We start from the raw sequence: 23,704 nt of genomic DNA, 5'->3' as shown, positions 1-23,704 counted from the left end.
CAATATTCATCTGAAGAAAAACAAGGAAAATAATCCACAAGCATGCTTCATATTATCAAGTCATCGACAGGCATCTCCGAACATCAAGTTGCTCAAAATAGCTATTGCTTCACCAATAAAGGAGACAAGAGAAAACGCAAGGAAATAAAATATAAAAATTCCACAAACAAATAATACGTTCCATTAAATATTCAAAATCAGAACACACAAAGCCGAAGCATAAAAGACGCTGGTTCATTGCATTTTCTCAACTCCCACTGACCCCACGATCAATCCCTTATCGATAGTGGGTAGAGAGGGGTGGTTTAATCAATAATTTTTTTTTTTTTTTTTTTTTTTTCTCTTCCAGACGCCACTAAAAGAAGGCAACTTCCTCCACACGGTAAAAGACACGACTTGTGAAGCACAAACTGAATAACTGAGAGATAGAAATATATTCTGCTTACCTGGATAATGCAATGCGGAGAGATCTGTAAATTTCGCCTGCAAGGTTCTGGTATATGAGCGTTCAGGGAATCTTTTTTTGGTCGGCGACCCGTGAAATACGGTTCACGTGACATGAGGCCGGAAGAAATGAGTGGGGATCCCGATGCGAGATACGAGTATGTAATAATTAATGCTGTTTTTGCTTCGCTTTGAGGGGAGGGGAGGGGAGTTGAGTCGACAGATTACTTAGGATTGCCGATCTTGTAGATAGTCATGGTATGTTTATGGTCTTGTCATTCTTTTTATGTGGTAATGTAACTTGAAAATATGCTACACTGCGTGGTTGCTATCCAGTAATACGGAAAGAAAGTGCATTGGCAAACATCCCACTCACCCAACGCTATGATGCTACAATGACCCAAGTTAGCAACGGCTAAGCTCCTTGAATATGCATGGATATACCGACAAAACGCCTCAACACCCATCTGCTCGAGGCATAAGGAAGAGATGAAAGGACCGCACCGAGTCCATTTGAACCAAGACTGACCCAGAACATTCAAACACAGCAAGGAGCGGTCATCAATCCCGCAACCATGCCCTCCGTTTTTCTTCTTTTCTTTCCCTTCGTTTTTGCTTGAATTCCTTCAATTCCTTTTTGGACAATTTCTTCGCGCTACGCTCCGCCTTGAGACTCCGCCCGTCATGGCTATTTGCGGCAGCATCGACGTCGAAGAAGGCATGCATCTGTCGACGTGATTTATTCTCTTCATTGTATCGCTCGGGATTGAGATCTGCCGCCTGCCATCTGCCAGTAAACCGATTGAACGCCCCGGTAGCGGCGTACATGGCGCTGGGGTCCGTGCCAGGAGCCCCCGTGGCAGACGTATCCGCCTCAGCTGCCTCGTACTGCTGTGCATAAGGGGCTGTAGGATCATAATCGCCATGGATTGCGGGATTATAGCCGCCTGTCGTGGGAGGTCTCACGGTCGGGGCTGTGGTGGCGGGAGCGTCCACGCCCGGTGGTCCTGATGATGCAGCAGGCACACGAGGATTCTCCCACTGGGAGAGCCCAGTGAAGCGGTTGTAAAAGTAATAGGCGCCTGCGTTGGCATCCCAGACAGGCTCCCATCCATCGTCCTCAACTTCGCCTGGGGGCGCCTCGTTGGGAAGCGGCGGGATCTCTTCGTCTGGCAATGGTGGCGCAGAAGCTTCTCCTTCCTCGATATTCTCCTGTCTCGTCTCTCCAGGTGTATCTTTTTCTTCTGATCCACTTGACTCCTTTTCCTTCTCTTCACCTCGCTCGGACGAGGGCTGTGGTGAGGACTTGGCGCTCGCCACCTCCGGCTCTTCGCCAGAACGACGGTCCTCAGGGCTCGATGGAGGATTGGCAGTCATCCTGTATTAGCACGGTTTCACGCTCTCTCAGTAACAAAGGGAAGCGAAGGAAATTTCTCAGTGGTATCAGCGGTGCACACTACACCGCATTGTCCGTTGGCAAGGCGATCTCACATTCGATATCGTCTCAGGGCGTCGATATGGAAGAAGGCATTATTATGCGTATGCGCTCCGAGTCGCTGAAGTTGCAGCCGCCGATGTAGTGCACTAGTCTGTATTTGGTATAGCGCGGCGCTTCCCTGCCGCCCAAAGGTTTCTTCCCGATTCGGTCAATCTAAATACAACAACCGATGTTGCTTCACAGGTGAGAGGGAGTAGAATAATGTTCAAGAGAGAATATTTACGGTTCTATATGATGGGTACTATTGTATAAATCATATATTATCAATACACAAGCTTCGTTTTGTGGATAGCGTGCTTCTATTCGATAATGGCCGGCCTTCTGGGGTATCCCCGCTCTAGGGCAGTGCACGCATGTTGAACAAAGAGACTTAACACCAATGATGCCCTTTGCAGTTGGATAAAGGATGTGAGCTTTGTCTCTCTTTGGGAGATTCGAACTTGATAAAGTAATGCTTCCTCAACTCTGTCTGGCAAGCGGTGCCATTTGTCCCTCGTCTGTAGTGCGGATATATATTTATATATTTTTGGAAGGCACTAGTCGTCAGCCACAGTATCTACTCAAGCATTCATCATTCTCAGATGTAATTCGGAATATAGTCTACAATCGAACTTTGTGCAAGTTTCATGAAGCTTACGGACCACATAGCCACCAAGAAGAAATACTCACAAATACGAAAACCGCTGTATCCCATGTAGATATAGGCAGTCATCCATTCAAAACCTCACTTGTCACAACTCAACTTCCAGGGTACACTATAGGAGAAAAAGATTGAGATATCAAGTCAAATTAGAATTCGTGAACTTTCTTTTACGTAAATAGGATTCCTCTGTACTCCCTGTAAGCACTCTACGATTTTCAGGACCAGAGGATGTACGCATGCATCGGACATCCAAAGACATCAGCCTATGTCCCGGCGCAGAAAAAACAAGGTCCACGATAAAAATAGTCTATGACAGGAAACGAAGGCAAGGTCCAGCCAGCTTGCAGTCTGACCAGCTGACAGAATGATCTACAATTTGAATTGAGAAATTCCCTCCTCGATTTGACTGATCTCACAATCAAGCAAATTCGGCAGATAACGTGTCACATCCATAGGTAATAATGACTTCAAGATTACCTGCTCCGTTCCCGGACCGCATAGACCACCTGTGAGGACTCTTATCTCAACGTCTTCAGGATGACGGGAATGGTCTAAGTGGCTGAAAGATATTCTCTGTATCACTTTTCCTCGAACGAAGTATACCCCGGCGTATACTTGGACTAAACTACCATACGCAACTATTGTTCGACAGAATATCCTCGGGCTATTAGACTCTGGTTGTGTTGTCTCGTGGTGTTTCCTCGTGGGACGGAGGAAGTCACTATGGACACACGGCCAATAAACAGAGGTACAAATCGAGGCTATAGGAAGTTTCCATACTGCCCTTTGCCCTGTTCGGCGCTCAATGACACGCTTACCAGGTTCGAAGTATCTCAAAGTCATTGGAGAGGCGAGACCAGAACATCTAGATCATGTTTGAAGCACCTGGGAAGGACGTTCAACAGGGAACTCCAACGCCACAACGTATCCCGTATACATGCTTTCAGGAGAGAAAATTTCTTCACTCTGCACATTTCCCAGCAGCCCGTAGTGCCCTGCGGATAACTAAGCTTCGGGGATCTCAAATTGTGCGAAAGCAGAAATCTTGACCTTGCCGCGTGCAACTCTTGAAAACGGCAATAGGGGCCCAAACGCTGTAACTTCTTTATGTGATACGGCACGTAGGAAGGCTATGCGGGACCCTGGACACGAATTTCTCCATGATTTTCAGAGCCCGCAACGATAACGAACCACAGGAGGATGGTCAGAAGGAGCGGCCCGTGATGGAGAAGACGAGGCACGAGAAGGGGGAGGACAGGCGCGGATGACTCAGCACTTCTGAACGCAGCCAAGCTAGGGATGAACAACAACCACAGCAGATCAAGTTCCATGGTTGAGAGATTACACATACATCGAATCCTCCGCTATGCGGAGATTTTCAAGCTCCAATTCCAATTAATGATTTGACTCTAGGACTTACTATTTACTATTCTAGCTAACTATGGGGGCGAAACACTGCTAGACGACGCCTAGCTCTGCTAGGGAATGAGTCCTCTCTGGCCTTGCATGTGCTGAACTGCTGGAGCTCCCTTGTGTCTTGCGGCGCTAATTTACTTAGAAGGCTTGTCTAGGGCTTGGCAGGCTGACGGCAATCATTTGAGCGGTCCGAAAGGCATCTCGTGCCTTGCAGAGTACTCTATCCATACTCTCTCCTGGTTCCTGGGTCCATTCCAAATTCAGAGCTTATCCATGGAGCCCCAGCCACTGCATACCTTTTAATCAAATCGTGCTGCGGGCACTATACCTCATTCGGGAAAGTTATTGAGACTCTGTGGATGTCTTTTGCCTGGAAAGCTCTGCGCAGACGCAAAGTCGAGCGAGTTATTCGCCTTCTATGGGGTCCCGAATTTGCGAGGGGCCAAAGCTCCTAGTATGCCAGGGAGCTCTATCATTGGCAAATGTCAATGGGATGGGAGTATAGAGAAATTTCAAGGAAAGAAAGACTCGACGAACACGGACAGAGGGACTTCCCGAAGAGACTGGGCCATCTCGACCGTGGGATCCATTACGGAACCCAAGAAAGAATGAACGCTCATTTGGACGTGGATCCTCATCAGCATTGGAATGCCAGTGGCCAGTGCGAGATCTCAAGCTAGTACGATGTGCACAGCTGCATGCGGCAGGAGAGAGGATCCATTCCAGTTGCCATGCCAGGCAGGCTCCATGCCAGGGGAACTGTGAGCGTCAATGCCTTAGTGGACAGAGGGAGGAAAACTGGACCCTGGATTCTGCATTCCAAGTTACTATGGCTTTCCATCTTGGGCAATGTAGATGCACCTCACCTTCAAGGGTGCAGAGATTCATGATTTACTGGGCCTCGCTTCGGCTATATAAACCTGTATCGTCGCCGGCAGAAATTGCTTCTTCATCAACAGCATCACACTCTCGCTTCAAACAACCTTCTCTTCTCCAAACCACAGTCTTCAAAAAAATCGGAGCTTTTAGCCTCGCAAAACCCTTCCAACAGTCAAAATGAAGTTCTCTCTGACCGCCGCTGTCCTCGCCCTCGCGACCGCCGTCGTCGCCCTTCCTCAGGATGCCACCAACTCTGGCAACAACATCCGCTTCCCTGTCAAGAAGGATGTGACCGTCCAGCAGGCCCAGACCAAGTGTGGTGACCAGGCCACCCTCTCCTGCTGCAACAAGGCCACCTACTCTGGTGACACCACCAACGCCGACTCTGGTATCCTCGGCGGTGCCCTCTCCGGCCTCATCAGCGGTGGCTCCGGTGCTGGTCTCGGTCTCTTCGACCAGTGCAGCAAGCTGCCCCTCGACAGTAAGTCTCCTGCGATGTATCACTATACCCCAGAATTCCAGCTAACAAGCAATCAGTCAACGTTATTGGTGTCGGTCTCAACGACCTGGTCAACCAGCAGTGCAAGCAGAACATTGCATGCTGCCAGAACTCTCCCTCCGACGCCACTGGTGTCGTTGGTGTTGGCCTTCCTTGCGTTGCTCTCGGCTCCATCATCTAAGCGACTCGCATGTTGCTCGCCCCGTCAATCGTTCAAGCAACATTCAGCATATTCAACTATTTCCGAGCTTAATTCCACCTGGTGCGACGGGCATGCTTGAGAGAGAAGGGTTCCAAAGTAATAAGGAGGATACTGCGCATAATTGGTCATATTGAATAATCTATAGCTTCATATGTACTGCTGTGACAGCCTCCGATGAAGACTGTTTTGGTTTAGCTTTCAATTTATTTACATTTTCATTTATACTCTGCCTTTACATGATAGTATCTGGTCCTGAATACTTGTAGTTCTTCCTGATCAATTCCAACTGGGATTGGTATTGTAGACTCTTTTTGGTACTCTGGCAGCTTCAATATCCACTTTCCCTTCTACCCGTAGACCCACAACCGGAAATTATCTACTCTTCCAATCTATTCTAATAACAGTAGTTCTCTTCAGGATACATATTATGTAGCATCAGCTTACTCGAATCTCATCCGCACAGTGCGATCGGAGCTAGAGTTGTGTTATGGTTGGACTTAGTCTAATTTGGCGTAGTACACGGGTGTGCACCCCATAGTATTGTAGGATATGCTAGATAAACAGGCAACTAACTACCACAAACTTCGTAGTAATGATCGTCAAGATCCACGCTCTATCTATGCGATGCGCTCGTGACTCGAAAAAACAAAAGCACTGATTCCTTTTCCGAATCTTAAAAGAGCAATTTTACTTCCTGCCATCCCCATACAATCTACCATTTACTGCATTCGTTATCCCCAACGGTATCATATCTGATATTTAAAAGCAATGGAATAACGATATCTGTCAATGGTCCAAACGGTCTCAGTGAAGCAGACGGACAATCATTTTCCACTGTTCTGTTCGGTCTGTATGGTTCTTCTTTTCTAGGACCCCGCGCCAGCCTTTGCTTTCATCCTTTCCCGCCAACTATCAAGCAAGGGATATGTATAGATGTATTATAACATTCTTCACTCGCGAGTCCTGCCATACATGACCACCGATTCTAGCCGCTACTTAGACTAGGGATGCTGATCTCGTGCACAGGCGATATGCTAAGAATGCCGGAAAACAAAGAAAAAGAAAAATAAAAATAAAGGAAAGTAGAGTTTTGTTCCTGCCTTAGAGCACTCCGTAACTTAGCCTCTTCTTTTCATCTACATGTGGCTCGTTGATCGATTACTATTTGCAATCATGTGGCCATGAGGGACCCCAGCCACCTAGAGGCTTGTACGCGGCCTGCTAACTTATCCTCCGGAACTATTCAGGTATTCATAATCATTATGGAACTACCATGACATTGCGATGTAATCGAATCGACTCGGACTATGCAGTGAAGGAAGTAAATAGATACAAACCGCAAAACCCACACAGGATAGCTCATCTTTTACATTACAGGCAAAGAAAGACCTTGATCCAAAAAGCTCGGATAGCTCTTCGCGTACCATAGATTCTAAGTTACTTTCACCCTTCGTTGTGGATCTGCAAGGCCGATCGCTCGTGCCTATATGATCGCCAATAAGGGAAAAGAAAAAAAAAATTCGATAGATAAGCTCATGCCGCTGGTTGCTTCTTTGACTTTTCAGCCCCCTGATCTTCCTGTCGATCGATCCGGACACAACAGAGAGTCATCTGCATCATGGAATGGGCTTCTCATTGGGTGTTTTCTTGTGATCGCCATACGTTGGTGATGGTACGGTAGCTACCTGGGATGACGGCGGATGATCTCCCTGTCTAGATCGGGTCTGTTGTATGTTGTCTCTCACGATTCATGTCTGCTTCGGTAGTCACGTCGTATTGTGTAAAATATGTTGCTCGTATGCTGGAGAGGTAACGCTGGAGATATGCTGAAATTACATCGATGACGAGCATAGATAGAGAGAATAATGGACATGTAATTGTTTGAGTACTTTTACCGAGATCTGGAAGTAGGATGCGTGCCTTAAGCCTTAGCATCGCGAAAAGTCTTAAGGAATTCTGACCACACAATCTAGCGACACACTATATGAATAGAATTTTGTTTCTATATTCAGACACTCAACGGTAGTGTGGTTCACATATCATGTGATAAATAACCAACCATGGGAGCTACTACTACTATCATAACTAAACGGATCCATGTGACTTCTCGGCACTCCGAAGTTTGGGCGCGAGGGAGCGGTGATCATAGAGTAAGTGCAAAGTTTCTATACATACTACGATGATTTGTGATGCATCGCATGTAACCTACTACGTGAGGACGGAAGTGTCCTTAGATTTCCAGCGTAAGTGCAGTGAACATGTCTGATGGTTCAATTCCTTGTCATTCCCATGCAAGAATTCCCTATATATGTGCATGAAGTGAAGTCCCTGCTTGACGTTGAAATTGAGGATGATATCGCGAAGAAGGATAAAGAGGATCTGACACGGTCTAGGGAATCAAATAGTCTATCACCACCCAGGAAAGGAAGAACATAACGTCTAAGGTCGTAAAGTCGCTTTATGTGCTCAAGAAATGGTCGTTATACAGAAGAAGTAAGAATTCAGAGACAGTAGATATCGGCGCTGTCATCAAACTCGCGTCCTCCAATGACGTAGGTGAATCTGTCGGGGTCATGCTCCGTAATCGGATCTGGTATAATCGGAGCTGGTGCTGGTGCCGGCCGCCAAATAGGAGTTACAACCGGAGGTGTCGTCTTGATGGTGCTTCCGCGTCTGATGAGGATATCAATGATTGACCTCCGCCTAGGCTTGTCGGTTGAGGATTCCCGGACTCCGGCAGCCAGCTCGTAGCTAGGCGGGGGTTCGAGGATGTCAGGATTAACCTCTGTCATTTCTGGAGGAGTCTCGTCGTCCGCCACGTGTGGTGAATGCTGAGACGGGGAGAGAGGATCAATGGCTTCATCAGAGGTCGTAGTAATAGTCTCAACATCTCTGGGATTTTCGGAGACGGCCTGTGGCTCCGTGGACGAGTCTAAATCCGCACTATTGGACTCATCTCTCTCTGTGGGAACGTCCTCTGTGGACTCTTGTTGATTGTGAGACGTCGAGGAAGATGCATAAACAGGAGGGTGGTCGATATCCTTTTCAGACGGCTTCGAGACACTGTATCCCGAGAATGACGGCATGTCCAGCATCGGGATGTCAGAAACAGGCCTGGCGTTGACTTGCTCCGATTCAACTTCTTGCACGAGGGCAAACGGTGAAATAGTGCTGTGCGGCCTGTTGTTGCGCGATGATTGCGCTGATTTTCTGAGACCGTTGCGGTCCTTCGCGCAGGGGAACAACTTTGAAAAGAGACCCATTGTATTTAACTGGAGAAATCAGAGAAGGATTCGACTAAGCAGTGTTCTCACTCCAGTGATTGCCAATGCAGACTGTAACGAATGCAGTAAGAGAAGCCGAAGACTGGTTTGAAGGCACGAATATGCCCCTCGAAGGGGAGAGCGTAGTGGGCTCAAGGGAGGAAGCGCAAGGCACGATGGATTGGACAAGAGTTAGTAGGTCGGCAAGACCTTGATATAAGAACAAGACGAGGGGTTAAGTTGACTCCATTCACGTCGACAGGGACCCATTTTAGCTTTCCGCATGCAGTCAGATCAATGTACTTGGGTTCATGGGTGCTACAGATGAACCACCGAAAACGGAAAAGATGGTACCATTAAGCATGGTCCTAAAGCCATCGACCAACAATTCCTCGGCGGAGGATACCCGCACAAAGGTTAAACAAAGAAAAAAGATAGGTGAAAAACGCGGCCCACGTGCTCCCCTGGCTCGTGGCTTGCTTAGTACAAAGCAAGCAATGCGTGCGAGTGAGTTGACTTGGTGCGACGGCCTTATGTGCGGCAGATGGCGTTTGGCCAGAGCAGACAGTAGACCATATGAAAAATCTATTGAGGCCCATGTGCAGTAGTGAATAATCGGTATCATATTGCGCGGGGATAACATAGTTTTCTTGGAAGTTGTATATCCACCCTATGTAGGTCCACGGTGTGATCCGGCTACTAGCCCCCGTTGGGCGTGTTTCTTTCTGTATAGATCGATCTCTCTGCATTGAAGCTGCAGATGTTGACCTCTCCCAACTACAAGATTGTCTCTGAATGACGGATCTGAGTCTGTAATCTGTTCATGACAAGGACTAGCCCACAACGCGCAGGACTCGTGGTCATGAGGACATCCATGGAACTGAGGGACGGGTTAGTTTAACAAAGACTATCCGCATTTGTTTAGTTAATCCGGGTTTCCCTCAAGTGGCAACGCGATCTCATCCAAATGACCCCACAGTTAGCATCGGCTATGCCGCAGTGGTTCAACAAGCGGGATTTCCCCAGACTTCTGTTAACGGCAGTGCAGCACTAAGCTGCCCGTCTCCAGGACGAGGTCGAATCACATCTTCACACACTGTCACAGATGACGTTGCAAAGCGAGAGGTACAAGTGTGGTGTCCTGCGAGGTAAATTAATCTCTGCCGCTCCTGCAGTAGTAGTTCGCCTGCTAACCTTTTTCAAAATTATCCCCAAAATGTCAGTTGCCAAAACAGTAAGATGGAGGCAGTGATAGTTCAGAACTTCAGAGTCTAGAAAGTGGTCCCGCTATAAGTGAGGAGAGAGTCAATAATGCCGACAGGGAGAGAACCCTGGGACTCGAAGGGAGTGATTTGGAATGAGTCGGATTCGCCGTGCTCGACCGGAAAAGGACTAGCGTTGAATTCCCAGGCTTTGCCATATGCGGCCAGTGACATCTCGTCTGGTTATGCTCCGAATCATAATTGATTTTTATCTAGAGAATGCGAATCTCTTGTTGAGCAGCTCCACGATTTTAGGTTATCGCCAGTACCTTTTATGGCTTTAGACTCTTGGATTAGGCTTACCTTGCCCAAGCTCTTCAGCATATTCCAAATCGTGAAAGAAGATGGCGTCTTCTAGACCCTCATCGAAAAGGTGATGAGCCAGTTTGCCACAATTTGGCCCTAACTATGCCCATGGGTACAGGACTTTTCCATAAATAAAGCGGAAATTATAACCGCTATCTCAGCGACAATACTCACGAGTGTACAATCAGGTACTTCTGCGGCTGCCAGAAAGACTGAACGAATACGGACGAGATCCTGAATCCGGACATAATGCGGTCTGTGTCAAAAAAAAAAAAAAGCCGACTGAATCATGACAACCGGGACCTAGTCAAGTCCATGGATGCAAAAGCCGCATGGCAAAAACGTGGAAGGAAAAATCTATCTGAGAGCTTTCCGGAGATCTCGCCAGGTACCTAGGACGCCCTATACCAAATGCAACTCCTAAGACAACTCGATATCTCTATCCGCAATGGTTGCAGATGAAGACATGGCTCATATATAATTGGCAGGCCTAAAGAAAATCGCCGCATAGCAAGCCAGTATAGGAAGGAGACTTAAAGGTAGTAAATAGTCATCTATAAAGACATGAATCACACTGTATACGCGGTGTCATATCTAGCCGAACCATTTGTTGCCACCGGTGCAATCTGTTTAGGTTTCCGGCATGGAAAAGAACCTTCAATGAAGATCCGGACATTAAGGACCTCAAAATGACAAAGGTGACTAAAGCCTATGGCGCAATGCTAATGATCCACCAGCGGACCGCAAGATAAAGCCAAATCCGTGGTGGCAGCTAAATTGAATCCATCGAAGATCGCATAATGGGAGTGTCCGAAGCTGCTCAGTAACGAGAATCTGACTCAGAGCTTGCTCTGAGGGCTCTCATTGGTGTAAAGCGATCTCGTTTTCTCAATGGTTTCGACAGCCTCTTTCTGAATCCGAGTAAGTAGTTCATTGCAGGTCGGGATATCGTGGATGAGTCCGATCACCTGGCCAGCCGTCCATACGCCAAAATCGACGTCTCCATTGAGAAACACTTGCCTGCCCCTCTGGCCACTGACAAATGGCGCTACCTCGCTGAAATCGCCCGTCTTGCTCTCTTTCTCCACCTTCAAAGCTTCCTTGACAACCTTGTTGCCATACAGCCTGGTAGTGTTCTTCCATCTTCTCAGAACAAGGGCGGTATCGGTCTCCTGGGCTTTGACGATCTCCTCCTTGACCTTGATATGAATAGGTGCCTCGACGGTGCACATGAAGCGCGTTCCCATGTTTATACCCTCCGCGCCGAGAGCTAGAGCGGCAGCCAGACCCTGGCCATCGGCAAAGCCTCCTGACGCGATGAAGGGTACTTTCAGTTCTTGTCTGGCTCGACTCAGGAGGATGAAATTCGTGACATCACTCTCTCCGACGTGACCTGCACACTCAAAACCGTCAATCGATAAGAAGTCGACACCTAATTTGATCGCAGACTTGGCATGTCTGATCATGGTGCATTTGTGCAAGATGGTAGTTCCTGCTTTTTTGAGCTGTGCAATCACCGGACCCGGGTTATTTCCGGCTGTCTCGACAATTTTGACGCCTTCGTCAATAACCACTTGGGCATATGCAGCATAGTCCGGAGGGACGAGCGCTGGCAAAAAGGTTATGTTTACTCCGAAGGGCTTCTTGGTCATGGAGCGGCATTTTCTGATTTCTTTACGGAGATCCTCGGGAGTAGGCTGGGTGAGAGCTGTGAGCTGAGAAAGATGTGTCAGCACAGCTGGGCTCCTCCATGCTCTTCAAACCCCGCATTAATATCATGCAGGCTAAATCGAAATCCTAGAAGCAACATACAATTCCGAGACCGCCAGCGTTGCTAACTGCAGAAGCGAGTTCCGCATATCCAACCCATTGCATCCCACCCTGCACGACAGGGACTGAAAATCAATTTAGCTGAAGAGCGCCTAGGATGTTTTGATGTTACGGAGAAGCTCACCCGTAATCCCCAGCTTCCTTGTTAGAGCTGTGTTGAAAGGCATGTTGAAACAGTTATGTGGGTGTACTTATGCCGGTTCTCTGGATATCAGAAACATGAAAATCTAGAGAACAGCAGACAAAGATAGGGAGGCTGCGTCTTATATAACCTATCCACCGTCATATAATGAAAGGAATAGAAATCTATCTGATTACGGAGACTGGGATCGCGTTATCCTCGGGAGGGTCTGGTGATCTGGAGATTTGCCGAGGTCCGTCTACATGTCGGGTGCCGCTATTACATTATGTAATCAGACATAGCATAACTAGCATAACTGAGGTGTAGCTGGTAGATCCAATGAGCAAGCGGCCTTCATCAGTTAGTTACTCACGTGACTGGATTAAGCGATTGAAATCACGTGATATGTATCTCATTTGATGAGAGCCTGAGGAAGCTACTCCAGGGTACGCTATAAATGATCGCACAGAGCTGGTGTTTCTATGCACATCGCGACCTAAATAATAACTGGCTACTGGGCTGGCTAAGCGCTGAATTGAGGCTCATGCCAGAATGACAATAGATATACAGATTTCGTAGTCTTCTATGGTGCAAATGAGACAGGTGGTTATGTAACCCTGATATGAAACCCTTTCCCTTCATTGAACAGAAAAGAATGGGCGATTAACGACGGGCCTCATGTCTTCTTCTGAGAACCTCAAGTCGTCCCGGCGGTCGCGACAGAAAGCCGAAACCAATTGAGACGACGCTTGACACGACCGCGTCATGCCCGAAGACGAGTAACGACGTGAAGGCAGAGGCTCTGCAGAAGGGAAAAAGGAAGCTGAGAGCCGTGCGAAGCGGGAGGTCTTTTAAGGAAGTCGGTGGGATGGAAGAAGGATCTTCCGGATGATAATTACTCCTCCATGATTGGCTCGAGAGTGTGTGCAAAGCGTCATGGTCACGTGACTTTGGCGGCTTCCCGAGGTCTGCCGCCCGTGATTCCGAGATGGAAGAAGAAGGATCTCAACTTCTTGGACTTCGTCTTCTCGTCGCTGCTGAGTATCGCGAGCCACGACAGATTGGTTGATTCATCATGTTCTCCCAGAAGATTGCGCAACAGTCGCTGCGACGGCGTACGTTCCCTTACAAGTCCTCCAGTTGGTATGATCACAACTAACCCATTTCCGCTTCCAGTTGCCGTCCAGCAGCCTTCGGCCATGAGGCTATCAATGGCCAAGTTCGCTTCCCCCGCCGCTGTTGCGACTGGAAACTACATGCAAATGAGGTCAGTTCGAGAGTAGACTCGGTTATGAGTCCTTTGCGTGAATTATACCCTCTTGCATGCTCGAATTGCGATGTTGGATCGACGTCATACGACATACCCATCCCGCCGGCTACTGATATCCCTTCTGCGCGCGTTTGCCTTGACGAATATGATGGAAATGTTTCTGACTTGAATATAGACCGGCAACTTCGACAGCTGGAAACGTTGATCCCACCAAGCTGCTGGCCCAGCAGCGTCTCAACCGTCCTGTTTCCCCTCACCTCGCGATCTACCGCCCGCAGATCACCTGGTACCTGTCTGCCACTCACCGTATCACCGGTTTCGTTCTTTCTGGTGGTCTCTACGCTTTCGCTACTGCTTACCTCGTTTCTCCTCTGCTGGGATGGCACCTTGAGTCTACCTCGATCGCTGCTGCCTTCGGTGCCCTTCCCGTGGCTGCCAAGTTCCTCGCCAAGTACATTGTTGCTTTCCCCTTCACGCTCCACAGCTTCAATGGCATCCGCCACTTGGTTTGGGATCTTGGTCGAGGATTGACCAACAAGCAGGTCATCAAGAGCGGCTGGACTGCCGTGGGACTGGCTGCCGTCACTTCCTTCATCCTTGCCTTGATCTAATCTGTCCTGTTCTTGGATATCCGTGTTCCTTTGTTTGTCTCATAACTGTTTCAATACTATACTCATGCCTGAAATGTTTCAAGGCAGATACTCAATAACAGGCCATTTCAATTCATTACTTTTCCCCATAATCTACTAGGCATTCAGCCTTGTTCCCCCTTCTGCTACTGAGTCCTTGAGTGTACCGTGAATCGAGCAACGGGATATTTTACCATCTGCTGTGGTTGCGCGAAATGCCGGAAACTACGGAAATCTAAATGGAAAGAACAGTTCTCAAATTTCCGGGCTGACCGGATCAGACATTACATTTGATTATGAGTTATTAGGAAAGTGCATTAAACCAGTCCTCCGAAATCATTATTACCCCGAGTGTCAGGGGAAGTCTGGCCATTAGAATGAACAGTTCTATGCCTGAAGCATATTATCACGGTTCGTATGCCGTGGCTGACGTTGCTAGGTCGTGGGAGTTAGCTTAGGAGGATCAACTGCCCCGCCTGCGACTTTAAGCACTTACTGTCGAGCTTGTTCTCTTCATCATCGATATTATTATTGTTTTTTTGTGTTTTTGTTTATTGTTTGGTCTGCAATATGCGTTAGCTGTATGCTGATTACCCGTTACACAGGACATGTCGACGAGTCTTATGTTCACAGTATGGACATATGACAGTCGGTGTTATGACTGTATTACCCACTTACCGGTTCCTCAAGTTGGAGACTCAAGATATCATGTCCTTTGGACACGCCCAGATCGAATCAAGCAGGGCTAGGGGGAGGGTTGGGAGGGCAAGGCTTAGGAGAAGGCGGGTCCTGGTGGGAGTCATCGTCATCTTCGATGTAGGTGTCGCAGCCTCCAGCCATTTCACCGAGCTGCTCAGGGGCAATGGTGACAGTGTCAACAATGGACTCGGAAACGATGGACAAAGCAGCCATCTTGATGATGTTTGTTCTGGAGAGTGCGTTCTTGTCTTTTCAAAGGAATCTCGAGATGGTAGAGTTAGGAATGACGATGGGTTTTGCAGGAAGGAGATGATGTGTGCGAGACGTGAAAGACGCGAAAAAGGTGAAAACAAGAGAGATAAGTCTCAGGAGATAAGCCACACAGACTGCTGTCTTATCTGCGGTATTTTCTTTGGGCCGGATGAAAGAGAATCCGGTGTTGATGGCACAATATGGCACGATGGCGAGCGGTGGGCTCCTATTCCTTATATCTTGTTACCAGGAAAGGCGGTGGAGACCTCCATACACAGGATAATGCCGGCAATTATACTAACTTTGTTCAGGCGCAAGGTGCCACTATCTTTACTGCTTCTCTGCTGGCGCTCAGCAGTATCAATCGATGGCTGACTGCTGCCAGAGAGCTGTATCAATATTCGGGGAAGTCTGTAGGAGCCCGATACGGATCCGGGAGCGGAATCCCAACGGCCGGGATACTAGTAAAGCTATCTTTGACTGATATCGTACCGTTTCCACGGTCCATGGGGAGTCTTCGCCCCGTTTCTGCCTAAAACCAAGGGCGAGCACGACATCAAGTTCTGGAATCCCCTGAGAATTCTTCATTGTACGGATCCCGGCGTCCAACCAGGGAATGCGATATGGTGGCACCGGGATGGTGTCACGCATCTTCCCCGGATATCTCGCTTCTTAGGAAGACACTATCGGTCGCCTCATCTGAGGCACTCTATCTCGACGTCGATATAGTTGCGGGAAGTATGCCATGTTCATCAAGAGATCACATAAATGCTGGCAGTCAGAAAAACCGGACCGGGAGCTCACAGTATTGCTTACGAGGCCTATGTGAAGGCCTAACTTGATGCCGGTTATCGTCCTACAGAAAAGAGCTATACTATTGTCTGCATGCCGCTAGAGCGCCCGAGGCGGCTGTCTACTTAGAGTTCTGCGGGAAATCGGCACGCCAGAATGCATACAGGCAAGAACTTACACCTGGTGCTAGGAAAAGAGGCAGAGATAGGCCAGCTACTCATGGAAGGCTGAAGTATACAACTACCTTATACTCCCGGCTCGGACGCTTCTTCACGGGGGATAATGCTCATTGACTGCAGGGATGTGGTAGTGTCCTTGGCTAAACCAGACTTGACATGGGTTTTGGACAAATCTGTCAGGGGCTTATCCAAGATCTCGGTGCCCATGTGGGGATAAGTGCCAAGAGAATCGAATCTGCAAGATCTACTTGTTTGGCTGTTGAACATCTATGAGTGATCCGTTATGGTTGTACCGGGATGGACAACCATCTTGGTAGTATTTGTCAATCGCCGGGCCAGCCGCAAAACCGGTCTTCATCCGGGGCTCTTTTCTGGGAGCTGGTTTCTTGTGGCTGATGCATACCTACTCCCAGAAGCAATTTAGACCTATTTGTGATACGAATCATACAAAATTGGGCTGTTATTATGGAAACTCACATCTTGAGCGGGTCGTTTCAGCTAACATGTCTAATGATGTTTCATTTTCACAGGAGAAACCATAACGTCCGGATCAGCACCTAAGCCGCAGTGGAAATCTGCAAGCATCACGCATATACCATCTGGGCGTCATCCGCATCAATTCTGCAGGACACAAATAATACGGGGATGCCGTGTGACGCTCCAGCCTTGCTGAAAGAAACCAGAGACCGATCTCTCGAAAATCTCGGCGTCCTGCAGTCTGACCGCTCTGTACTCGGGAACCAGGCCCGGATTGGCGATACGTCGGCCCATTCCTGATTGCGTACTCCATCCTAAGAGTCGATCTAGCTTGTATAAGCAGCGGCGGTATGGAATAACGCCAGGTAGTTCTATCATTGCCAAGTCCCGCGTGTCATGCGGGTACGAGCTTGTGCATGCTACATTTGGGGTCGTCTGTACACCCATCGGTTCGCGCCGGTTAATATCGCATATGAGAGTGCGCAGTAGTTTCTCCAGAGTGATAGCTCGATATCTACATGCTATTAAGGACTGCGCCGTTGTTCATCCTCAAAATATATACTACTTTTTGTATTTGACATGGAGTACGGCCGCATAATGTTCTATCTCCTATACCTGTCATCCCATTAAGAAGTGACTAGTATTTGAGAAATATGATTTATTCCCATAGCCTCATATATAGACTGGAGATTCAAAAACCACATTACTGTTACTGTAGTCCTCCCCAAAGGGTTGCTTCTTTCTCATACTTCACGCTGCGGCTTGGCGCTTCGGCGGATCGCCGCGCCATCCGTAGCGGGCCTAGCGCGGATCTCTTGAATTCTTCCTCACCACCGACTCGAGCCTGGAGAAAACCGGCGGACAGGTAGATCGACCTCATCATAACGACAAAGCTAAGCCTCACGCCCGTTTCTGTCAATCGCTTTCCTGATGGCTTCTAAACTTTCTTCACGGGCCTTCAGCGCTGTTTCCTCCTCTGTGCGCGCTCGTCCGGTCTGCACCAGTGCGATTGTTACGACAGCTGTGGTCTCAAGACGTGGACTTTCAACAGAGTCAGCGGCCTCCGAAGAGACGGCTGGAAAGCCACGATGGTCGTACACTCCTCCCGGCGCAAAGGCGCCATTCAGTCTGCGGATCAATTCCAGAAGACCCGACTTTCCCGTCAATGAGGATCCCGCGGTCCTCGATCAGTTTTACATCCGGATGCTGGGCAACGGAGGAGACAAGCTCCTGTCCGACGAGATCAAGTGGCTCGCGGTGACTCACAAGAGTTTCGACCAAGGCAGAAGAGGTTTCAATGACCGTCTTGCATTTCTCGGTGCGTAAAACAGAAATGACGGTCAACGAAGAAGCACGTGCTGATGGCATCAAATTACAACAGGCAAGCGGATAGTTCAGCTACAGGCTTCCTTGGCCTTGGTTCAGGATGCAGGCAACTTTGCGAAGAAGACGCCTGAAGATCCTTACGGCCGGAAACCTTTCCAGCACCAGGCACTGGAGGGCCTGAGCAACCTTTCCACCAACACGAAGAGCTTCCTCACGAGCAAGACGAAGCTGGCGGAGCTAGCTCAGAAATACGAGTTGCAGAATGTCATCAGATGGTCGCCGCGGAAGGTAAATTTGTCCTTCGTTCCCATTTATACACCGGTGAACTTCATTCATGGATACTGATCATTATGGTGCCTAGCCCAACAACCTCCAGAGCTCCGGAATTGACGTGGTCCTTGCTCATACCCTGTACGCTGTCGTGGGTGCTGTTGCGTTGGAGAAGGGCGGACATGTTGCCAACAAAGTCGCACAGGAACGGATACTGGCGCCTTTGGGACTGAGGTCGACACTTCCTTAGAGAGAGAGAGAGAGAGAGCGTCTCTATCCTGTCTTGGGGAACCGGCTGCAAGGAGCATTTCAAGGCGTTTATTTCCTTTTTTTTCACCTTCGTTTTTTTTCCGATGCTTGTTTTATGGGCGGGGATGAACCCATTGTCTTTCCTCATCACCCAAGCCTGTACATGTACTTTTATATCTCTACCGGTCACGTTTTCGTTGTCGCGGGATACCATTTCAGGGCTTTTTTTCTTTTCAGCTGTACCTATATGGATCGAAAAAAAAAACCTCTCTCGAATCTCCTATAGAAAAGAAAAACAAGAGAAATGCCACAGAATTCACTAAACCATGACATGATCGTATCATAGCCACGAACCAGGCATTGGCACTACAAATAATAATATTATTAATCAATATTGTATTAAAGACAAAAGATATGTGCGGTCCCTCTGACACCGCCCGGATAACAGTGAGCAAAATACCCGGCCAGCTCTTATGGGACCTCAAATCAACTACTCTCCGCACCTCTATATCGCAAGTATCATCAATCGAGGCATAAACCCATAAAATAGTCCATTCTGACAGAATGCCAGCATGGACCAGGGCATAATGGTGTCTTGCACTGTCTTTTGGGAGCGTTGAAAAAAGAAAGAAGAAAAGAAAAACAAAAAAAAAAGCAGGACCGCGGGTTTTCTTTTATAATTAACGGCATTATTTTTTTCCCTGGCGACGAGAAAGAGGGGCGGGGCGCTAGGCCTGATTGGGAGTTGGCGTATCGCCCGTGGAACCCCCCGACCCGACCGGACACATGTGGAGGATGATGAGGCGACGGGAGAAGGACAATTCAACACCATTGCTTCCCATAGAACATCCCTCTGGACGCAGTTGGCGCGCTTGCGAGTAAGGCGCAGAAGAATTCACTGGGGGTTTTTTGTGGAAAAGGGAGGACTTTTGCGTTGCTCCTGATTGCTTGCTTGCCCGCTGCTGCAGAATGATCTATTTCCCTCGACGCTGAAACCGCAGACCAACTCGTACTCGCCGCCATGGCGTCGGCTATCTTCTTCTTGGACCTGAAGGGCAAGGTATGTTTGTATGGGAAGTTCGGGGGAGTGAGATGGGCTGTGATTGTGTTCTTTCCTTCTGTCACAGCTGGATTTCATGCTTGGAACGTTGCTAATCATGTTTATGTGCTGTCTGTATACAATAGACCCTTCTGGCCCGCAACTATCGCGGTGACATTCCCATGTCCGCGGTCGAGAAATTCCCTATCCTACTCAGTGAAGCCGAAGAAGAGAGCTCGGCTGTTCCTCCATGCTTCTCTGATGAAGGCATCAACGTACGTTTTACTACTTTGCGCGTCGTCAACCGGCCCTCTTCCTCCAATATTATCGGAAAATGAGTTACCGTGTCATGATGGTCGCTAACCCACCACTTGCGTTCGAAAGTACCTCTACATCCGCCATAGTAACCTTTATATCCTCGCGCTCACGAAGAGAAACACAAATGCCACCGAGATCCTGCTGTTCCTCCACAAGATCGTGGAGGTCTTCACGGAATACTTCAAGGAATTGGAGGAGGAGAGTATCAGAGATAACTTCGTCATTATATACGAACTGCTGGATGAAATGATGGACTTTGGTTACCCTCAGACTACAGAGAGCAAGATCCTGCAAGAGTAAGTTTTGGATCGCGACTTTCGTGGACCGCTCTAGGGGAGGCACCGGCATTAACTGTGATACCCCTCACCAGGTACATCACGCAGGAATCGCACAAGCTTGAAGTCCAGGCACGGCCACCTATTGCTGTTACAAACGCCGTATCGTGGAGAAGCGAAGGAATCAGATATCGCAAGAACGAGGTCTTCCTCGACGTGGTTGAGTCCTTGAACCTGCTCGTATCATCCAACGGCAACGTTCTGCGGTCGGAGATTTTGGGCGCAATCAAGATGAAGTGCTACCTCAGTGGTATGCCGGAACTTCGTCTTGGATTGAATGATAAAGTCATGTTCGAAACAACCGGTAGAGCCACCAGAGGCAAGGCCGTCGAGATGGAGGATGTCAAGTTCCACCAATGTGTCAGACTTTCCAGATTCGAAAATGACCGAACGATCAGCTTTATTCCGCCGGATGGAGAGTTCGAGCTGATGAGCTACCGATTAAACACCCAGGTTAAACCATTGATATGGGTCGAATGTCTAGTTGAATCCCACTCTGGTTCTCGGATCGAGTATATGCTAAAGGTGAGTAGAGCCATGCACGGGGCATCGTACCCGAAATACAACTGGACTCGCTTCACCATTCGCCAACCCCATTGCAATTTCATCTTCCTGACCAGACTTGACTAAGCTCTAACAAAATCATTGATGATGATGTAGGCAAAAGCCCAGTTCAAGCGTCGAAGCACGGCCAACAATGTCGAAATCTTAGTCCCTGTGCCCGAAGATGCGGACTCCCCGCGTTTCCGGACGAATATTGGCTCCGTCCACTATGCGCCGGAAAAGTCTGCTATCATTTGGAAGATCAAGCAGTTCGGTGGAGGGAAAGAATTCCTCATGCGCGCCGAACTCGGCCTTCCGTCCGTCAAGGGTGATGATGAACATGGAGGCGGCATGACTGGTGGATTTGGAGGTAGTATGGGTGGCGTAGGACAGGGAAAGAGCAAACGCCCGATCAACGTCAAGTTTGAGATACCCTACTTCACCACGAGTGGTATCCAAGTCCGATACTTGAAGATCATTGAACCGAAGGTGAGTTTTATTAGTTTCTCTCTCATTTCCCCCCCGATGCAGTCCCCCTCCCACTCGTTTCCCGAAAACCATCCACAGATCTCTTCTGGTATTTCGAAGGCGAGCTGTCTGTTTTCTAAACCAAACCCCTCCATGCCCGGGCTATGCTACGGTGCCGCTTCTGCAGCAACTAGTTTGCTATTTCCCGCAGTTTTTGGCGGACCGTGTGGCAGATGCAGAAGCCAGTAAAGCTTGCGGTTCATCCGAGCGTCTTCAAAGAACCACGCACCGCTGTCGTGGCTCCTCACAGGGCCTTGTGTGATGCGCTGGCACCGTTGTCCAATGCCTATCCCGGGTTTCCTTGCCCACTCATAACTTTTTTTTTTTTCTGTGATGGGAAACAATCGCTAACTTCGCACTTCTCCCCGACCACAGCTCCAATATCCCTCCCTTCCTTGGGTCCGATACATTACGCAGTCTGGAGACATTGCCGTTCGATTACCAGATGTCCAATGATGTAACGTTGTTTGGTAGTCGAATTTGATGTATGCGCCCGCATGCCGCAGGCGCCACGGCCCTAAAACTCTTCTGTCCCTAATTTTCCCCATTGCTCTCCGAATACCTAGGAGGAATAGCAACTCATCCTTCTACATCATTTTCCTCTTCTTTTGGGGTCCCAAGGGCGGTTTGACCAAGGAAAAAGATTTATTTTTTTTTTTTTCTCACACTCCTGATCCTGTGGTTGTCTCCTTACAGTATTCCTAGCATGATTGTTGCTGTGGAAATCTTCCCTTTTTCTGTTCCATAAACACAGGGTATCCTATAGAATTTCTGGGTTGATCGGTCGATCCTGACTAATATACCCATAATTAAGTTAACTAACTAGCACTTGCATGGTTCGCGAACTAACTAGTCATCTCATCTTCTCATGTCATGCATAGCCTCGCTTCTTGGCAGACACGCCGCAAATCCGATTTCTTTGGAGATCCAGCCATTAGGGCAAGTCGCCGCAAAAATTGCGGACCGGCAGGTAGATGTCGTGCTCTAGCCGCCAACAGAGATAAGCACCTTCTCCTGCTATTGACCATGACGTAGATGTGAAGGTGTAGCATTGGTCGCATGGCCCTCCTTTACTGTTGCATTAGCTTTCTATATGATGGGTAGGTAAGCCTGGAAAACGCTTTTAAATTAAAGAAAGGGGGCGGTATATAGATCAGGTCAAGTTGGTAGCCTGCCTGCATGTAGGATGGCTCAATCAACATGGGGAAAAGAGGTAGTCTAAGAGAGACGACAGTAGAGCTGCGTGATGTACATCTCGCAGACTGCCCGTGATCATTGTAAGGATGCAGAGTGAAACCTAGTGCCCTCAATTTCCAATTAAACAGCCGAAGTCACCCTCTTCAAAACGAGATAGCTCTGTTCTCCCAATTCCTGATCTCGGATCGGGCCGTATTCTGACGATCACACCCATTTGATGACTTCGTGGCCATGTTTCTATCCTATTGTCAGTTTCACTTTTGATTCTCTCGTCAAAGCTGTATCTTGACTTACTAACTGGGGGTGTGCCAGCAGGCCTGGGTATCCATCTCGGTGGCTGGAAATGGTCCCTCATCGTGGTGATAAAATGTTCACGTCGGAACTCTGATGTAAATGCCGCCATGGCCACTAATAGAGAAAGCTTTCCCGTAAGACCTGTGACGAAGTCGCTTTCGCTTTGGTCATAGGCGAAGGGAAGCAGCTGAGGTACCCATTCTGGTGATCCCCTTGCACCAAGATGATAACAGTCCATAGGCTCATGAGTAAGTTTTGACATCCGGCCATCGTGTAAGTGTTTGAAATTCACCCTGAACCAGCCTACAGTAGGCCAGTTGGGTTCCGCATCCACGCGTTGTCGGAGACTTTCTCGAGAGCAGTCAATGGGAACAACAAGAAAATGGTCATTTTCCTGGTTAAAGAAGACTGTATATACTTCATCGTTTCTCCCAGGATCGTTTGGAATGACCTGTTCCTGGACTCCCGTGCGTGCAGACCAGCTGCACCAGCCCGTACTTTGACTGTCAATTCGGACGAATTGATCCTGATCAAGTGGTGGATACCAGTATTGCGCTGATACCAAGCCTTTGCGCTGTTCACTAGCATGCTCGCTGACAGTAACGGGGACGATGTTGAACAAAAAGGCAAGGTCCCGAATGTCTTGAGGGGCCATTCTCGAGAACAGCCAGAACCTGGCCTATTTCTTCGGTGAGATAGACCGGCACCTGATATCTGGGGCGTATTGAGGTCTTTCCTGGGTGGGCTATTATCCGTGACTGCTTGAGATGACGATCTTAGTTTATTGTAGATATCAAACAACCATGAATATGACGTACCTGCAATAAATCGACAAGAGTTATTTGATAAAATCTCTGTTAAAAAGATATTTTCAACCTTTTCCCGCCGTATGCAGAAGTAGTTCGCTGGACCTATCCAGCTCATACTCCCCTTTTATCCTTCCC

The 23,704-nt window shown here is 48.4% G+C and overlaps 10 protein-coding genes across 10 annotated transcripts; 5 read left to right on the top strand and 5 right to left on the bottom strand.

Moving 5' to 3' along the window:
- Positions 1 to 522: 522 nt before the first annotated feature.
- On the bottom strand, positions 523 to 2,038 carry C8Q69DRAFT_454378 (WW domain-containing protein). Its single transcript, XM_028629697.1, has 2 exons — positions 893 to 2,038; positions 523 to 834 (listed from the first exon to the last, which is right to left on the bottom strand). Exon 1 carries the CDS (start codon positions 1,819 to 1,821, stop codon positions 1,006 to 1,008), a length of 816 nt encoding a protein of 271 aa, XP_028489934.1. The 5' UTR covers positions 1,822 to 2,038; the 3' UTR covers positions 523 to 834; positions 893 to 1,005.
- A 504-nt stretch (positions 2,039 to 2,542) lies between these two features.
- On the bottom strand, positions 2,543 to 3,783 carry C8Q69DRAFT_454376 (hypothetical protein). The gene has a single exon (XM_028629696.1). It carries the CDS (start codon positions 3,426 to 3,428, stop codon positions 2,955 to 2,957), a length of 474 nt encoding a protein of 157 aa, XP_028489933.1. The 5' UTR covers positions 3,429 to 3,783; the 3' UTR covers positions 2,543 to 2,954.
- A 1,086-nt stretch (positions 3,784 to 4,869) lies between these two features.
- On the top strand, positions 4,870 to 5,985 carry C8Q69DRAFT_53761 (hydrophobin). The gene is made up of 2 exons (XM_028633764.1): positions 4,870 to 5,361; positions 5,418 to 5,985. The coding sequence occupies exons 1-2, from the start codon at positions 5,058 to 5,060 to the stop codon at positions 5,558 to 5,560; spliced, it is 447 nt and encodes a 148-aa protein (XP_028489932.1). The 5' UTR covers positions 4,870 to 5,057; the 3' UTR covers positions 5,561 to 5,985.
- Positions 5,986 to 8,082: 2,097 nt separating this feature from the next.
- Positions 8,083 to 8,844, bottom strand: C8Q69DRAFT_441325 (hypothetical protein; the record flags this gene model as incomplete). The annotated part of the gene is made up of 1 exon (XM_028628735.1): positions 8,083 to 8,844. One exon carries the CDS (start codon positions 8,842 to 8,844, stop codon positions 8,083 to 8,085), a length of 762 nt encoding a protein of 253 aa, XP_028489931.1.
- A 2,407-nt stretch (positions 8,845 to 11,251) lies between these two features.
- Positions 11,252 to 12,409, bottom strand: C8Q69DRAFT_395929 (hypothetical protein; the record flags this gene model as incomplete). Its single annotated transcript, XM_028627711.1, has 3 exons — positions 11,252 to 12,127; positions 12,225 to 12,307; positions 12,367 to 12,409. 3 exons carry the CDS (start codon positions 12,407 to 12,409, stop codon positions 11,252 to 11,254), a joined length of 1,002 nt encoding a protein of 333 aa, XP_028489930.1.
- A 1,029-nt stretch (positions 12,410 to 13,438) lies between these two features.
- C8Q69DRAFT_503790 (succinate dehydrogenase cytochrome b560 subunit) lies at positions 13,439 to 14,244 on the top strand (the record flags this gene model as incomplete). The annotated part of the gene is made up of 3 exons (XM_028632515.1): positions 13,439 to 13,478; positions 13,540 to 13,630; positions 13,809 to 14,244. 3 exons carry the CDS (start codon positions 13,439 to 13,441, stop codon positions 14,242 to 14,244), a joined length of 567 nt encoding a protein of 188 aa, XP_028489929.1.
- Positions 14,245 to 14,534: 290 nt separating this feature from the next.
- On the top strand, positions 14,535 to 16,000 carry C8Q69DRAFT_53626 (hypothetical protein). The gene is made up of 2 exons (XM_028633763.1): positions 14,535 to 15,471; positions 15,525 to 16,000. The coding sequence occupies exons 1-2, from the start codon at positions 14,905 to 14,907 to the stop codon at positions 15,747 to 15,749; spliced, it is 792 nt and encodes a 263-aa protein (XP_028489928.1). The 5' UTR covers positions 14,535 to 14,904; the 3' UTR covers positions 15,750 to 16,000.
- A 1,444-nt stretch (positions 16,001 to 17,444) lies between these two features.
- C8Q69DRAFT_53570 (RNase III domain protein) lies at positions 17,445 to 18,759 on the top strand. Its single transcript, XM_028633762.1, has 3 exons — positions 17,445 to 17,979; positions 18,043 to 18,275; positions 18,349 to 18,759. Exons 1-3 carry the CDS (start codon positions 17,592 to 17,594, stop codon positions 18,505 to 18,507), a joined length of 780 nt encoding a protein of 259 aa, XP_028489927.1. The 5' UTR covers positions 17,445 to 17,591; the 3' UTR covers positions 18,508 to 18,759.
- A 768-nt stretch (positions 18,760 to 19,527) lies between these two features.
- Positions 19,528 to 21,725, top strand: C8Q69DRAFT_395025 (AP-1 complex subunit MU; the record flags this gene model as incomplete). Its single annotated transcript, XM_028627675.1, has 6 exons — positions 19,528 to 19,566; positions 19,692 to 19,820; positions 19,930 to 20,159; positions 20,234 to 20,723; positions 20,859 to 21,230; positions 21,645 to 21,725. 6 exons carry the CDS (start codon positions 19,528 to 19,530, stop codon positions 21,723 to 21,725), a joined length of 1,341 nt encoding a protein of 446 aa, XP_028489926.1.
- A 727-nt stretch (positions 21,726 to 22,452) lies between these two features.
- On the bottom strand, positions 22,453 to 23,494 carry C8Q69DRAFT_53476 (hypothetical protein). The gene is made up of 2 exons (XM_028633761.1): positions 22,761 to 23,494; positions 22,453 to 22,703 (listed from the first exon to the last, which is right to left on the bottom strand). The coding sequence occupies exons 1-2, from the start codon at positions 23,413 to 23,415 to the stop codon at positions 22,576 to 22,578; spliced, it is 783 nt and encodes a 260-aa protein (XP_028489925.1). The 5' UTR covers positions 23,416 to 23,494; the 3' UTR covers positions 22,453 to 22,575.
- Positions 23,495 to 23,704: the final 210 nt, after the last annotated feature.

The sequence above is a fragment of the Paecilomyces variotii genome (genome assembly GCF_004022145.1).
Source record: "Paecilomyces variotii strain CBS 101075 chromosome Unknown C8Q69scaffold_1, whole genome shotgun sequence".
Taxonomy (NCBI): Eukaryota; Fungi; Ascomycota; class Eurotiomycetes; order Eurotiales; family Thermoascaceae; genus Paecilomyces; species Paecilomyces variotii.
Note: the sequence above shows the minus strand (reverse complement) of the source record. Positions and strands in the feature narration are given on the sequence as shown.